Here is a 16,089-nt window from a genome sequence, read left to right as displayed (position 1 = left end):
ACTTTTTCCATTTTCAGCCTTTAATAACCTGCTGAACAAACTATAGACACATCGCAGAATTTATAATGGTTTTACTGGTTATAATGGGACTTTCTACATTCTAATGGAATAAGTCCCAAAACACACTACACAAAACCATTTTTATTGGGTAAAAGCTAATGGTTTGTTATGTTTGTAATGGTATTTGTAGTGGAAACCATTCAAAATGTCTACCAGTTTTTCTTCAGCACTGTAACAATAAAACAATAACTGTAATACAACAAAGTTTCTGATTATTTATAAAAATATCTAGATGATAGTATATGGCTTATAACTGAATTGTTTGACAATGTATGACTACATTTCCCAGCATGCTCCATGCCAGACTAGTTTAGCCAGTCAGGTTTTGAGTCTCGTTTAGCCTGGACATGTAGCAGGTGTTTATAGTCTGTCTGTGTCCAGGTCTGGGTGGTGTTCAATAGACATTTCTTATTGATTGGGTTCGGCTGGAAGTCTTTTCTCTGAAGCAGAGCGGAGAGGATGATTTTTGAGCCTTTAAAAGAGAAGAGATATCCCCTGAAAATAGATCAAAATTAAGATTTTGCTTTGAACAAGAACAAATGGGTGTCTTAATTTGTTTTTTTACTTGAATTGAGATCTTTTTTCAGACCCCGTTGTCACATATTGGTTGTTTTAAGCAGAAGCTGGCTTAATTTTCTTCGGATTCTCAGAAGACTTCACATCTTCTGTCATTTCACTTCTCCAGGAAGTGTATCTTGATAGATTAATTAGTCTTATCTTATTTTTTACTGTTATTTTAATAAATCCCCATGGTAACACAGTTCAAGATTTCCAGAATTCGCTCACAGTTTAAGTTTCTCAGTGTTTTTTATTTATGTTGACAAAATCAGGTGTGAATTCCATGAGGAACAATATGAAACATGGGAAGTCGTGATTTCAGAAAATACTGTGTTAGAGAATAAATGCACCCACAAAAGGAAAAAGCCTCATTATTAAATCCCATGGGAGAATCTCTCCACAGGAACATTATTTGCAGGATCTGTGTGTGAGGTTTATTTTCTAGTGAAGGTGTGTGAAATAAAGGGCAGATTCTCAAGGCAGGAGAAACACAAAGCAGCAAACATGTCTTATAAAGGCTTTAATACACAAACATACCAAATTTTCTGATTGAGAAAGACAAAAGAATGCATTTCAAGTCTGGTCCGCGGCGTGCAGCACACCCTGGTCCTGATGCGCTGTTTCTCCAAGTCGCTGTTGCATATTTGTGTGTTCGCGTGCGTTAAATACTGACATAAACTCTCAACACTAGGTGAACTGATTCAGTTAAAAGGAATAAAAGTCTGTCTACAGCAGCAGGCACTTGTTGTTCTTCTTGCCCTTGCGGGCCTGCAGCGCCGCCCTGGTGGCCATCTCGAACACCTCCCGCACGCCGTCCTTGGACTTGGCAGAGCACTCCATGTATCCGAAGGCACAGATGCGGTTGGCCATGTCCCGGCCCTCCTCGGGCTTGACGGGCTCCTGCGGGAGAGACCAAACCAAACAGCTTTATAATCCAACACAGTAGAGAAGACACCGCTTCAGAGTTTACACGGAGAAAAACCCTGGGATTATATCAGAGAACGAGTAAGAAAACACAGACGTGGCAGATTCAGATGGGATTAGTAATATACAACAACTTTAAAGATAATTTTCTCAATATTTCAATTTTCTTGCTCCTTCAGATTCCAGATTTTCAAATACTGTCCTCCTAACAAACCAGATATCAATGGAAAGATGATTTATTCAGATTTCAGATGATGCATAGATTTCAAATTAAAAAAGAAATTACTCTTATACTCCAGGGTCACATATACATAATTAACTGAGTTTCACTATTGTTATTCAAACCTGAAGAATGGGCTTTCAAAATAAAAGTCCCACATGTTCAGCCAGTAAGTACACTGGATTGGTCTCTAATGTAGATGCTAGTGCTAGCGGGAGCTACGCACCTGCTTCATCTTAATGAGCTCGCGGCGTGTGTGTTCGTCGTTGCGCAGGTCCTTCTTGTTGCCCACCAGAATTATGGGAACGTTGGGGCAGAAATGCTTGACTTCCGGAGTCCATTTCTCAGGAATGTTCTCTGCAGGGTGAGAGGTCAGAGGTCAGTGTGCGTGAGGCTAGCAAGAGCGCGGTGTTAGCATGAGACTCACCCAGGCTGTCGGGGCTGTCGATGGAGAAGCACATGAGGATGACGTCGGTGTCTGGGTACGAGAGTGGTCGCAGCCGGTCGTAGTCCTCCTGACCCGCCGTGTCCCACAACGCTAGCTCCACCTGGAACACACACGCTAGCATTAGCACAGCGCTAGCACACCTCAACAGCCTCACGAAGCACTCGCTGCTCACCTGCTTGCCGTCCACCTCGATGTCGGCCACGTAGTTCTCGAAGACGGTGGGCACGTAGACTTCGGGGAACTGGTCTTTACTGAAGACGATGAGCAGACAGGTCTTCCCACACGCACCGTCTCCAACGATCACCAGCTTCTTACGGATCGCCGCCATTCCTGCGCCGCGTTATTAACCCCGAGAGACCAGAGAACCGCTCCACTCGCTGGGGCACAACAGACATCACATGATCACAATCAGGAAATCAGCTGACCGTTATACTGATGTAAATTAGGGCTTAATCACATTCAAAATGAAAGTTTGTTTACAAACTGTGTGTGTGTACTTTGTGTATTTATATTAATACGTAGGGTGTAAAATTAACACTCGCCAAGCTCCAAACGCGAGTAAAGATCAGTGTTGGCGAGTCAATGTAACAGTGTCAGTAAATAATATTACTATTGTTTTGCATTAATAGGTGCAGTTATTAGCACTTTTAAAAACATAAGTAATTCTAATCAAGCATGTCCAATTTGATAAAAGTTACATGATTTACTGATTTGCACGTTACATTTTTTTGGAGAAACCTCGCTGGAAAGGGGGCAGAATGGGGCACGCTTTTATCCAAAGCGACTTACAGTGCATTCTGGCTATCAATTTTTACCTATCATGTGTTCCCAGGGAATCGAACCCCAAACCTTGATAACACAATGTTCTACCACTTGAGCTACAGGAACACACACACACATATCTATCTATCTATCTATCTATCTATCTATATATATATATATATATATATATTAGAAAGCATATTTTAGGATACTAATATTTTTTATTTTGATATTTTTGTCAATAAAATATATTCCCCCAAAAACAATGAATTAAAAAGTTCTTTATTTTCGTTATGATAAATGTTATCACTATTATTCAAAGTTTACTTGGCATGAAATTACACTCCTGTATATTTACGAGATTCACCCAAAGACCAACATTAAACCACTGTCATAGAATAAAAAAAGTACTGAAATAGTTGATAAAGCGAGTGACCTGAGGCTTCAGTAAGAGCTTCACATAAACATGAAAACATCATATATACTAAACCACTATGAATAGAAACGTTTTAGCTGCGTTTACATTGAATTTAAAAATAAAATCGTAGAACACTTTTAGTCATTTAAAGGGTAATACAGTAAAAGTGACTAACAGGTCAATGCTGTCACGACTTATGCTTTTAAAAGTTTCAATATATTTGTATGTCGATGCGAAGCTAACAGGCTAATTCACAAGCGGAAGTGCGCGAGTCTCGTCAGTAAGACATTAAAACCCCCAAACATGGAACTCTTTCAGTCGATAGAAGTTTAATAACAGTCGCTGATCTCTTAGCAAGAGTGTAATGAAAAGAATGCCGCATTAAATTCGAGCTCACCTTCAGTTCAACTCGGATCGAGTTTTCCGGGTCGCTTCTGTGCGCGCGCCGGAAGCCGTACACAACCAGCCAAGATGGCGATTGAACAACAACCCGTCAAAATAAGAGTCCTCAGCGGAAGTGTCAAAACAAGAATCCTCCGCGGACGCGTCAAGAGTCCTCGCAGTTCTCTTTCCAGCAGTTAATTTACATTTTTTTCAATCATATTTCCAATCTCAGGGCATTATTCTCAAAATAGTGAAAACGGAGTGATCTGAGAACTTAACAATTGTCCTAAACAGATTGTACGTTTTCATTCACATCATACAAATTACAAATCATGAAAATAATTTTCTCAAAACTTTAACACAGATCACAAGCGTTTATGTACTATTTTTATTTCATTTAGGCGTACACAAAAAAAATTTAATATATATATACATAGACATAATATAGATGTCTATAGTCCCACCAAACAGTCCTTGCTATATTATTATCAATAAGCTACTGTGATCAAAAGTTTTTGTTTTGTATATATATATATATAACTCCCGAATAAAAATAAAAATGTGTTTGGTCTGATTTAAAAAAAAACATATATTTTAAACGAATTTGATTGGTTTGTCGATAGTGAGCACGGAAATGTTTGGTTGTTTGTTAAGCATAGCGCCACTGCTTAACGTTAATTAGTTGTAATAAAAAACTAGAGCGATGTCGAGTAGCAGTGCAATGAATATATGGCGTTTCTCTCATCAAAAACCATCAAAGTTGGCAGGAGAGTGCAGCAGCGATTTAACTTTAGACGAAAGGCCTAAAGCGAAATATTCGAGAGCTCCTGGTATGTAAGTGACTTAAAATTAATTTCTTGTTCAGTGAACTGTCATATGAAATCGCAGTCACATTTTCAATCGTGCTGTAATGTTGTTTAACGGTATCATGTTATTAAAAACTCCCAATTAGTTTTAACTCACCTTGTTAACACTGTTAACTCACTTTGTGTTTGCTGTTCTCCTTTGTTTCGATCGCGTTTTGGTGATTGTTATTGGCATTTTAATAGGGCGAGATTACTTGTCGATCGGGCAAGTAAAATTCTCTTTCATTTGGCCTTTTAAAGAATCCACTTGTCCCAATAATCGGACAGCGTTGATGTCGAGCCCCGTGACGTGTGTTTAGACTGCTCCAGTCTTCACGAGAGGGAAGTCCGTTCTTCCTCGTTTTTTTGTCCATTAAATTCATAGTTAATGATGTTATGCATTGCAGTGAGGGTGATCTCATTTGTGCCCCCTGAAAAAAATGAAATGCCAGTCTGTGAATTTGTGTCTGGCAAGGTCTATATATATTATATATATATATATATATATATATATATATACTCCCTGTTGAAGAATTTCAGTAAAAATGTATTTTCATTGGCATATTTTGTGCGCCTGCAGCTGAATGTGTTTTATAATCAACAGAGAAACACCTATCGATTTGATGTTGTGTAGTTGTAATAATTTACAGGTTATTTACATCAAATTCTTCCCCTTTTAGCAGCGGTTTGGAGACCCGGGGCCAGCTGCATCTGTGCCAGTATCTTCAGTGTCTGTGAGCAGTTACTCAAGGGGTATCACATCAGATCAGAAGGTTATGAACAGTCTTAAAGAATAAATCTGATGCCTCGTGAGACTATTCTTAGCTGTTTGTGCAGCTGGGCCCAGGCTTTATAGTCGGATAAAGAGGTTTGCTGCAGACCGAAACAAAGACACAGAACCTATAAAGCAGGGGTGGGGGACTCCAGTCACAATTTAGAGGACTTGCAAATTAATTGCTTGATTAAAGTATGACAATGACTTGACTTTGACTTGAGAACAAGTTACTTGAGACTTGACTTCAAAGTATAATAAACAATCAGCAATAAAAGTAATAATAATAAAAACAATATTATTGTGACGTCAGCACCACGAATCAGCGTCTGTGCCTTTAACGCTGCACAGTTCAAATCACGCCAGACGTAGCAGACACTAGCCAAGCTCCACAGATAGTCTCGTTTGGTTATAAAGACTTTGAACTGGACCGTGCCAATAAAAAAAGATTTGGCAGATTTAAAATATGCAACGCAAGAATATCCGACACGACAACGTCAAATTTCATTCGACATTTCAAGAACCACAAAGAAAGGTAAGAAATTCATCTCTTTTATTGTCAGTTTCACTAAGATCTATAACGATTACTAATGCACGTTAATGAAGCAATCTTTTATGTTTGTCATAATTTGGCCTTGGTTGCATATGTTTTTTTCTTATTAGAAATGTGACCATTTATATGTGTGCATTTTCAAGTGTTTGTGTTGACTGTGTGTGGAAACTGGCCTTTCAGACAGTTCGATTAAATAAAACGGCTCTTTTGCGCTCGACGCAATGACGTCTTTAGCGATGATTGCCCTTGCGAGTAGTCACAGTTCAGAATCAATTCGAGAGTATCGGGTCTGTCTCCACATGAAATAAATCCACATGTAAGTCTGGGTCAGAGATGTGAGGAAAGGTTGATTTATTTGATCAGTTGGCAAAATGACATCATCAACTTTCTGGTTTTCGGGTTTAACTCAAGTTCAGCTGTTTTTTTAATGTGTGTTTTTTTTTTAAATAGTTAATATAAAAATCATGATCCAGCAGCTGATTCAAATAGCAGATATGTAAAGTATTGACACTGCAGCTGACGCTCTGTGTCAAGACACCGGCCATTACGGCTTTTCTTTAAAGTTCATTATCTAAAAATAAAGAATGATGTCCTCATTTATTTTTGATAGAATGAGTTACTGCTTAGGGTTGTTTGCCAGTGATGGGTTACATCTTCATGTTTATGCCAAGATCCTTCTTCAGAGCTCTACAGCTGAACCAAGTTAAGAGTCTCAGAAAACAGCGGTTTTAGTATTTCTGAATTCAGAGGTACCTATGGTTTTCTGACTGGTTACTAGAGAGCTCCTAGGCTATGTGAGGAGGTTGCTATGGAGTTACTAGGAGGTTTAAGTAAGAAGCATCGACCTAGTTAGTTAGCAGGTAAAATAGAAATGAAATTCATCTCCAGCATTAACACGGACAGCGAACAACTAACAAGATGATTAGAAAGGTAAGTTTCATTATAATTATATTGTCCCTTATATGTGATTGTTTAATTATTAAGTTGAATGATTATTAACTTCTTATTTTCACATTTGTGCTGGAGTTATTGTTATTTTTAATCTGGAAAAAGGTTTATCATATCCTTAAATCTCTTTACAAGACTAGACATTAGTAGTTGCAATATCATAGTTGAGTCTCACAGAGATTGGTAATGCATGAATGCTAGTTTACAGCTCTTGTAGTGTATTTACTTTCCTATTCTAATCTAATTGTGATTGTCTTTTAAACGATCCAGTTATACAGTAGGTGGACAACCAAAATGCCTATTACTGCCACGTGTACCGCTGCCGCAGGGCCACAGCATTAACTACAAGTTTGTTGCGTGTTAAGCTTATTCCAGAAACTACTTTACTGAAATTATATTTTATTTTATAAGCTGAGAACAAATAACGGAATAAAACAACAACATTATAATATAACATAGGGCCCTATGAAATCCATTAGTTTTAAAGTTTAAATTGTTTCCAAATTTTTCTGTACAAAAATTACAAAAGGTTTGTTGTTTCAATAATCTGTACAAACTTTTACAAGAGGCTTTGAAGGACAACACAATGTATATTAAAATAATTGATTTTGGCGGTCGGTACACCACTGCAATGAGCCAAGTTTCAGTAATAAACAAAGGTTATTTGAAGAAAAAAGTTAATTAGTAAATTTGTTTTATTCAGTATTGATCTTGTATTTATCAGGGCTGATTTTATAGACAGTTTTTTTTTTGTCTTGCTGTTTTGCAGAGTACGTAGATAACTTTGATAGAGATTGAAAATTATTTATCAATCAATCACCTTTATTTATATAGTGCTTTAAACAAAATACATTGCGTCAAAGCACTGAACAACATTCATTTGGAAAACATTGTGTCAATAATGCAAAAATTTATAATTGCGCCGCGCTAGGATATTTCAAAGTGTCGATTCTGTCTGGATCCCGGTGTAGTGATGATAGTTTTCAGGGATGAACAAAATCCACGATGAACATATCGCGGTCAACAAATAATCCCCAGCTCAGTACATGTTAAATAGCTATCAGGTGCCAGGCAAGTTTCATAACGATTGTTCATATGTATATGTTCTGGAGTTGTATAATGAATTGGCATGATGATTGCGTCTTATAAATACGCACTGTAGTATTGCCAAGATCCTTGAGTTCCAACACACAGCGAACCCGGGCAGGCGTTCTTCAATCCACGTAGGCTAAGTTGTTAACGACAGTGGGGAAAAAACAACTGTGCAGACCCAGCGTCCCATCACAGGGCGAACTAGGTTGGTAACAGCGGTAACTGCCCGATCTGGAATTTTCCTAAGGATGTGACTGTGGCAAGGTACTGTTGTGGCACGGTTTTGTTTTGAGGTCTGTGCATGTTCATAATGGAGGTCACTTTTTCAGGGTATGGTTTAAGTCCATCAGTACTCAGCAAATGACCCATGTAGCTCACTTCCTTAGCTTTGAATGTTCAATGTGCAGTGTGAAAGGGGCTTATGTCATCCACAAACACTTCAACCCCTTCCATGTCTTCAAATGTTTGTGACCTAATCCTTTGAAACATCTCTCCAGCACAGCTGATTCCTAATGTTTGTCTTTTGTATGCAAATCCTCCAAAAGGACTGTTGAAGGTGCATAACTTGGAACTCTCTCTTGATTTGTCAGTAATCAGAGGGCCAGTAAAATCTCGGGGGGACAGGGCATTTTCTGTGGTTGGACCTAAACTATGGAACGCTCTGCCCTTCCATGTCCGAACTGCCCCTACAGTTGAGTGTTTTAAGGCTCGTCTAAAGACTCATTTTTATTCTTTGGCTTTTAACTGTGCATGAATTGAGTGGTCCTTTTGTGGTATTTATTATTTTTATCTTTTGTATTCTATAAAGACCCTTTATAGGAAAAAGGTAAGGATTGGTATCCAATCTTGCGATCTCCAACTTCTCCAAATACCATTCTTTGTGAGCACCTACCAGATGCCCTACCTCGACCGATAACGGTACAACAGCTTGTTCAATAGAAGAAGCCACAAAGTTTAGTTTTATTTAATGTAAACTGATTGAAGCTTCCCGCTCGTCCACTTCTATTTAGCCTGTGCTTACGGTGATTCTGCCGTCCATCATGTCGTAGTCACGTGTTTGCTAAGGGTCTATATTTTAATTGCTTTGTATGTTCTGAGTCTTTTATGCAGCACTTTTGAAACTTTTGTGTTTGCAAAATGTGCTATAGAAATAAAGTGGATTGGATTGGATAATCAGAGTATGGTGAATATTTTAGCACCAATCATTCTTGTCACCACCTCAACTGTTGTCATCGGCTCTCTTTCAGTTTCAGCATTCAAATGTTTGTGTCCATGCATATCCTGACTTTTTTCTTTTCTGGCTTCCACATAGTGACCATACTGTTGACCCAAGCTCTGGGCTCCACCACCCTTTCAATGACACATTATTATCATCCACCCCAGCTCTTCCATGAGTTTTTCCCGAGGGCTACTGGAAGTCTTCTAGGTGCATGTACGGCAGGCTGAGCATTTGATTTGATCTTGATGTGTTGTTCTCCTTTAATACGACCTAGTCTTGTGAAAACATCTATATATCTGTCTTTAATGTCATTATGCTGTAACTGTCACTACACTACACAAAGGAACATTTCAAATAATCATGAGAATCATGAAAAAATAGTTTGTATAAAAATATCAAGCAGCACAACTGCTTCCAACATTGATAATAATCACAAATGTTTCTTAAGCAGCAAATTAACATTAGAATGATTTCTGAAGATCGTGTGACACTAAAGACTGGAGTAATGTTGCTGAAAATACAGCTTTGATTACATGAATGCTTGAAAATACTTTCACTTCTATGTCCAATCCCTCACTTTTTCTAGTTATTTAAGGTTAAACTTTGCCTGTAATTTTGTATGGAATCGCAATATAATATCGATATGGGCTGGACAGATATGGGCTGTTAAATATCGTGATATGAATTTTTGCTCATATCGCCCACCCCTACTAATGCGGTTATGTACAGTTAAAAGAATTATGTTTCCATTTTTTCCAGTTCTCTGCCATGTTGCCTTAGTAAAAACTGCAGTTTTAAAAATAATAAACACATTACATATTTTAAACCTTTGAATTTAAAATAGGGGTTTAAAAAAAAACTGGGTGGATTTGAATCATTATAGATGGATGTTGATAAACACTTACAACACACATTTATGTTAAAATATTCATCCAATGACCCCTTTAAGACTAACATCATGTAATATTTGCATCTGTGTCAGAAATACTTAAGTGATTTTCTCCATGGTAATTCAAGTTTTAAAGCAGGAATACACAATGATGTATACCCGGTACAAACTGCTAAGTAAATTCAGGTGTCACAACATTATAGAGAATAGTTTTAAAGATGGATACATTTTCAAAAGTATTTCATTTTCCTGTGTTTTAAAATGATTGGCCTTTTTTCATGCAGACACTTCTCATCCCATATGATGGAGAGCTTTATGTAAATGCTTGATATTTACACAACAGCAATTAGTCTGCAGGTTTACTTTTATTGTTACTAACTGCACACTGACATTTCACAAGCAGCTCATATTGTATGATGGCTTGCTACTCTGTCTGGATATTATCCCTCATTCCTCGGCTTCTTTGCCCTGAAAACAAGAACATATAAAAGTAATTATGATCTCACCAGACTATTTGAAAATAAATTTATATGTGACTTTCATGCTGAGCTACTTTGTGCGGTCCTGAACATCAATTTTTGAAGTGTAGATCCATCCCTTGAACAGATAAACAAGGATAAAAGTAAACTCTGCCAGAAGGATAAAGGCAAAACACCAGGATGGAAAGTTAAGCATGAACCTTATGCAAAATGCTTTTAATAAACCACTTAATTTATTCTGTCTACTCACTCGCAGTGTGGACACGGTAATAGTCAAAACCACATATCAAACAATCTAAGATAATAACATCCTCAAAATGGAAAAAGAAAAAGTGTGGTTCACGTCTGTAATGTTCAATTGGTATAACCGTATGTTTCCTTCTCATTTATTGTTTGGTTTTCTAAGCTAATCTGTTGCTTACAACCTGTCACGTCCATGTGGAGAGATGAAGCGAGGACTCAAATATGCAATGAATGGGCTACTTTTTAATAACAAAACTATCAAAAGCTACCCCAAAGGGGAAAACAGGCAGGAAGGCCAGAACAGGGAGCACACAGACACATCCAACCACATACGACAAAATAATGAAAGAAGACTGCAAACACAGAGAGACTAAGGAAGGCAGGTAATGAGGGAGACACAGGTGGAAAAACTGAAACAATAATGGGGTAACGAGGGGTGGTGTAAGACAGTCGACAGGAGAAAGCCCAAAGGACCAAACAAACACAACATAATCCACATGCTTACACAAATATAGCTACCAGAGGACACTATGTGTTTATGTTAGTTATATTAAATAATAAATGCGGGCAAAAGTATTTAGCTTTCTGACCATTAGGAATAAATGTCAATATAGTTGTTCATTGCAACCCTAATTTAGTTTCACAATACTGCAGTGCTGCCATTTTTCACAGACACAAGCTTCACACGGATGCGGATGCCGGAGCTCTGACAGAAGATAAGATTTTAGCAAAACGGTCATCAGGTCAGAGACCATCCACCATCCAAGTCCAGTTGTTTTAGCTGTCTGACTATCTAAGCAAACAACTTTACTCTTCGTAGCTACTTTACAAACCCAACAGTGTTTATCCTGTTAGTATAAGTTTAAATGATACCTTCCCAGCGTCGCGGCTCTTGGCTCTCAGCTTGTTGACCTGGGACTCAGCGATGTCAGCGCGCTCCTGAGCCTCCTCAAGCTCATGCTGCACCTTCCTGTACCTGGACAGGTGAGTGTTGGCCTGCTCCTCCTGTAAGGATGACACCAGATAACCAACCCCTTTCAGAGCATTGCACTGATGGCACTGAATGTATTGTCTATTGAATATAGAATATCAAATCCCTCACACTTAAGACATGTGACATAGACTTACAGCTTGTTCAGCCTGGCGCTTGTAGGCCTTCACTTTCAGCTGCAGCTTGTCTACCAGATCCTGGAGTCGGATCACGTTTTTCTTGTCTTCCTCAGTCTTTGGGTAAAAGTATTGTTGAGGTCTTAGTTTACCTATGTAAATTATAATGAAATGTAAGTTTCTAAATCCTGTGTAATTTTACCTGGTAGGTGAGCTCCTTCACTCTCCTTTCATATTTGCGCACTCCTTTCACAGCATCTGCACCACGTTTCTGTTCAGCTTCAACTTCAAGCCTCCAACTCACGCACCTTCAGTAGAGAGAGATTGATTTCACCTGTCAAATCTCTACCATAGCCAGTTCATCTAATACTGTGTTCAGCTTGTAATTTACCCTGGACTCCAGTTCTGGAGCTGTTTCTTTCCACCTTCATGGCCAGACTCTCAGCTTCATCCAGACGGTGCTGCAGGTCTTTGACAGTCACCTCCATGTTCTTCTTCATCCTCTCCAGGTGAGCACTGGTGTCCTGCTCCTTCTTCAGCTCCTCAGCCATCATGGCAGCCTGAAATAAAAACAGTTCTAAAGAAACTAGCCAATATAGACTGAAATGCCATCCATGGAAGTTTTCCCATGGCATCACATGTAGCTAAATCGTTAAAAAAACTTTTTTAATTTAAAACAGAGCAACAGAATGTAAGCGCTCACATCAGTGATGGCCTTCTTGGCTTTCTCTTCTGCATTTCTGGCCTCCTGAACTGGCATCGTCGACCTCACCTTGAACCTGGACCAGATCAGCCTCAAGCTTCTTCTTGGTGTAATAAGACTTTGTATTCTGTGTGAATAAAGGAGGTAGTTAGTGTACACTTAACTAAAACTCTGTTATCATGTAACCTGAAATGTGCTTCAAGTATAGTTTTTCTGTACTTGTGAATGCAGCAGTCCCACACGCTCGCTGGCATCCACCAGCTCCTGTTCTGCCACTTTGCGGCCTCTCTCTGTTTGCTCCAGGCCAGCTCTCAGCTCCTCAATCTCTGCTTGCATCAGGTTATTCCTGCGCTCCACCATGGCCACCTGCTCCTTCATGTCCTCGCTGTCCTCTGACAGCTTCATCAAGGTGCAGTTGGGCATCCTGTGGAAATTTTCTTTCTTTGTTAGTTGCATGTCATGTTTAGTTTAATTTGTGTATCATATTATTAAACATGTTATATATGTTGCAGTTCCCTAATTCTACAGAACTATACCTTGAGTTGTCCTTGGACATTCCTGAGCTGTTTCTGGGCCTCAGCAGCCTGGCGGTTTGGCATGACTCAGCTGGACCTCCATTTCATTCAGATCTCCCTCCATCTTCTTTTTGACTCTCAGGGCATCATTTCTGCTCCTGATCTCAGAGTCCAGAGTGCTCTGCATGAATCAATCACTCTTGGCTGTTCCTCTTGATCTGTTCCATCTCCTCATCCTTCTCAGCAAGCTTCCTGTCCAATCTCACTCTTCACCTGGTTCAGCTCCAGCTGTACACGAAGAATCTTGGACTCTTCATGCTCCAGGGTGCCCTGATGGATAGAAATTAAAATAAGAATTGTATTAAAGCTCATAGGAAAATCATGTAATGCCTTAAATGAATTGACTTGACAGTTTTAATTAACAGTACTTCAGCCTCTTCAAGCGCAGCCTGGATCTCTGTTTTCTCAGACTCCACTGTCTTCTTGGCTTTCTCTAACTCGATGAATGCTCTTTCCAGTCTCTCCAAGCTGCTCAGTGAGGTCAGAAATCTCCTCTAAAGGGTTTTAAAAAGTTTAATTGTGAAACTTTCTATTTCAATGCATCATTTTAAAATGCTTTTGAACAAAAACAAAGTGTTATGTACGTTGCAGATTCTTGTTCTCCCTCTTCAGGGTCTCGAGGTGGTCAAGAGCTTCTTCATAGGAGTTCTTCATTTTGAAAAGCTCAGTGCTGAGGGAACGAGCTTCTTTCTGAGCTCCTTCAAGTTCAGCCTGACTTTCCTCATACTTCTGCTTCCACTCTGCTAGGACCTGAAGAAAAATGAAATCATTGTTAATTAACCAAGTCCAACGGCGCAAGCTTTAGATATAAAGATTATTCACATCCTTCTCACCTTGTCAAAGTTTCTCTGTTTCTTGTCAAGGTTGGCAGCCAATGAATTTGCCCTCTCAACATCAATCATGAGGTTCCTCTACTTCACCCTGCAGTCTCTGTTTGGTCCTTTTCCAGAGAGGCACACTTGGAGTTCACTGCTTCAATGGATTCTTCAGCAATCCTGCAGACGCTGTGCCAGCTTTTTCCTGAAGAAAGAGGTGTGAAATTATAAAAACTATTAATGTTTGTGATTTTCAATATAGGGTCTGAAGAAATTGTTCTTTGTTGTATTTACTTGGATTCCTCAAGCTCCTCAGTCCGCTGGATTGCATCAGTCTCATATTTGGTTCTCCACTGAGCCACCTCACTGTTGGCCTTAGACATTCCCCGCTGGAGTTCAGCTTTGGCCTCTTGCTCCTCCTCATACTGCTCTCTGAGCAAGTCGCAGTCATGACGGGCAGACTGAACCGCATGGGCCAGAGCATTCTTGGCCTTAAATTCAGATAAACCGTAAAGGGGACCTTTAAACCTAAATGTTTTTCATTCCTGTTGTACACAGCTATAATATTAGCTATATATTGTACTTTGATAAGGTAATCCTTTAGGTTGGAACACACCTTAACTTCTTCCTCAATATGTCTTTTGAGTTCCTCAATCTGCTGAGTGTAAGCCTGTTTGCCTCTTGTCAGTTGAGAAAAACAAGAGCTTCTTTCTCTCTCAATTGACGGCCAAATTCACCTAGTATAAGACAATGTATGATGTCACTACTGGGCCACAACACTTTTTTTTGCACAGTTCTGTGGTATGGTGTATATTCAGTATTTACATACCATTTTCAGTTTGGAGCCTTGCCTTCTGGGCATTTATATGTCATTAAGTTGGCGGACGAGCTCCTCATTCTTCGTTTTTAGCTCACTTCCTTTGGTCTTTCTAATGTACGGCATATCTTTTCAAGGTTTGCCTACATCATTTTTTAAGAAATATCAACATTCTTGAACTCATTGCGATTTCTACTATTAATTATTCATATTTCATGCTGCTAAGGAAAGTATGAAAGTTAAAATATGAATGAATGAGGCATTTTTATATTGCTTTGTGTATTGCTGTACACCCATAGTGCTTGTATAATTATATGGGGGATCTTCTCCTCAACCACCACCAGTGTGTGCAGCATCCACCTGGATGAGGCGATGACAACCACAGTACAACGGCGCTAGTGTGCTAACTACCAAACACCAGCTACATTTATTCAGGACACCGGGCATAAAAACCCTACTCATAATGAAAAGTGCCATGGTATTTTTTAATGACCAGAGAGTCAGGAATTCAGTTTAACCTCTCATTTGAAGGCTGGTGCTTTTTTACAGTATAGTGTCTCCGTTACTATACGGGGCATTAGGACCACACAGACCATAGGTTTGAGCACCCCCTGCTGGCTTCACTAACACCTCTTCCAACAGCAACCCAGTTTTCCCAGGTACTATACCATCCAGGTACTAACCAAGCTAAACCCTGCTTGGGTTGATATGGCTATGGCACTAGTAGTTTTTTTAAACTACAATTGAACATTCTGTTTAAGATTTTTTTTCAAAGATTTGTACCTTTGCTTTAGCCACAGCCTCCATGTTGCTTGTCAAAGTCATCAATCTCCATCTTGTATTCACTCTTCTCCTTCTCCAGCTTCTGCTTGACCCGCTGGAGGTTGTCGATCTGTTCTCCGAGTCAGCTACACTGTCTGCCTGCTTCTTTCGAGAGCTGCAGCTGTAGCTTCATGCTGCAAGGTGGACTCCTCCAGATCACGACGCAACTTCTGGAATTCAGCTTCACGCTTCTTGTTCATCTCAATCTGGGCAGCAGTAGCACCACCAGCTTCCTCAAGCCTCTCGCTGATCTCTTCAAGTTCCCTGGAGAGATCAGCTCTCTGCTTCTCCACTTTAGCACGAGCAGCTCGCTCTGCCTCTTATTTCCTCTTCCAGCTCCTCGATACGGGCCTGTGAATAAACAATGAAAAATCATTGATCCAGTGATTTTTGGTAATGTGTGTTTTCACAGCTGTCCATCTTCATCACAGTTTCA

At 39.4% G+C, this 16,089-nt stretch overlaps 1 protein-coding gene and 1 pseudogene across 2 annotated transcripts; both read right to left on the bottom strand.

Annotated features, from left to right (window-relative positions):
• Positions 1 to 1,119: 1,119 nt before the first annotated feature.
• On the bottom strand, positions 1,120 to 4,890 carry LOC113083306 (transforming protein RhoA-like). 2 transcript variants are annotated; one of them, XM_026254458.1, is made up of 5 exons: positions 4,738 to 4,890; positions 2,383 to 2,587; positions 2,190 to 2,310; positions 1,989 to 2,119; positions 1,120 to 1,518 (listed from the first exon to the last, which is right to left on the bottom strand). In XM_026254458.1, exons 2-5 carry the CDS (start codon positions 2,536 to 2,538, stop codon positions 1,345 to 1,347), a joined length of 582 nt encoding a protein of 193 aa, XP_026110243.1. In that variant the 5' UTR covers positions 2,539 to 2,587; positions 4,738 to 4,890; the 3' UTR covers positions 1,120 to 1,344. The 2 variants fall into 2 exon arrangements, with proteins under 2 accessions (XP_026110243.1, XP_026110242.1); XM_026254457.1 differs by lacking the exon at positions 4,738 to 4,890 and adding an exon at positions 3,788 to 3,864.
• A 6,767-nt stretch (positions 4,891 to 11,657) lies between these two features.
• Positions 11,658 to 16,004, bottom strand: LOC113083308 (myosin heavy chain, fast skeletal muscle-like; annotated as a pseudogene).
• Between the last annotated feature and the right edge of the window lie 85 nt (positions 16,005 to 16,089).

The sequence above is a fragment of the Carassius auratus genome, unplaced genomic scaffold (genome assembly GCF_003368295.1).
Source record: "Carassius auratus strain Wakin unplaced genomic scaffold, ASM336829v1 scaf_tig00037694, whole genome shotgun sequence".
NCBI classification, from domain to species: Eukaryota; Metazoa; Chordata; class Actinopteri; order Cypriniformes; family Cyprinidae; genus Carassius; species Carassius auratus.
The sequence above is the reverse complement of the archived record's forward strand: the minus strand, read 5'-3'. Positions and strand labels throughout refer to the sequence as shown.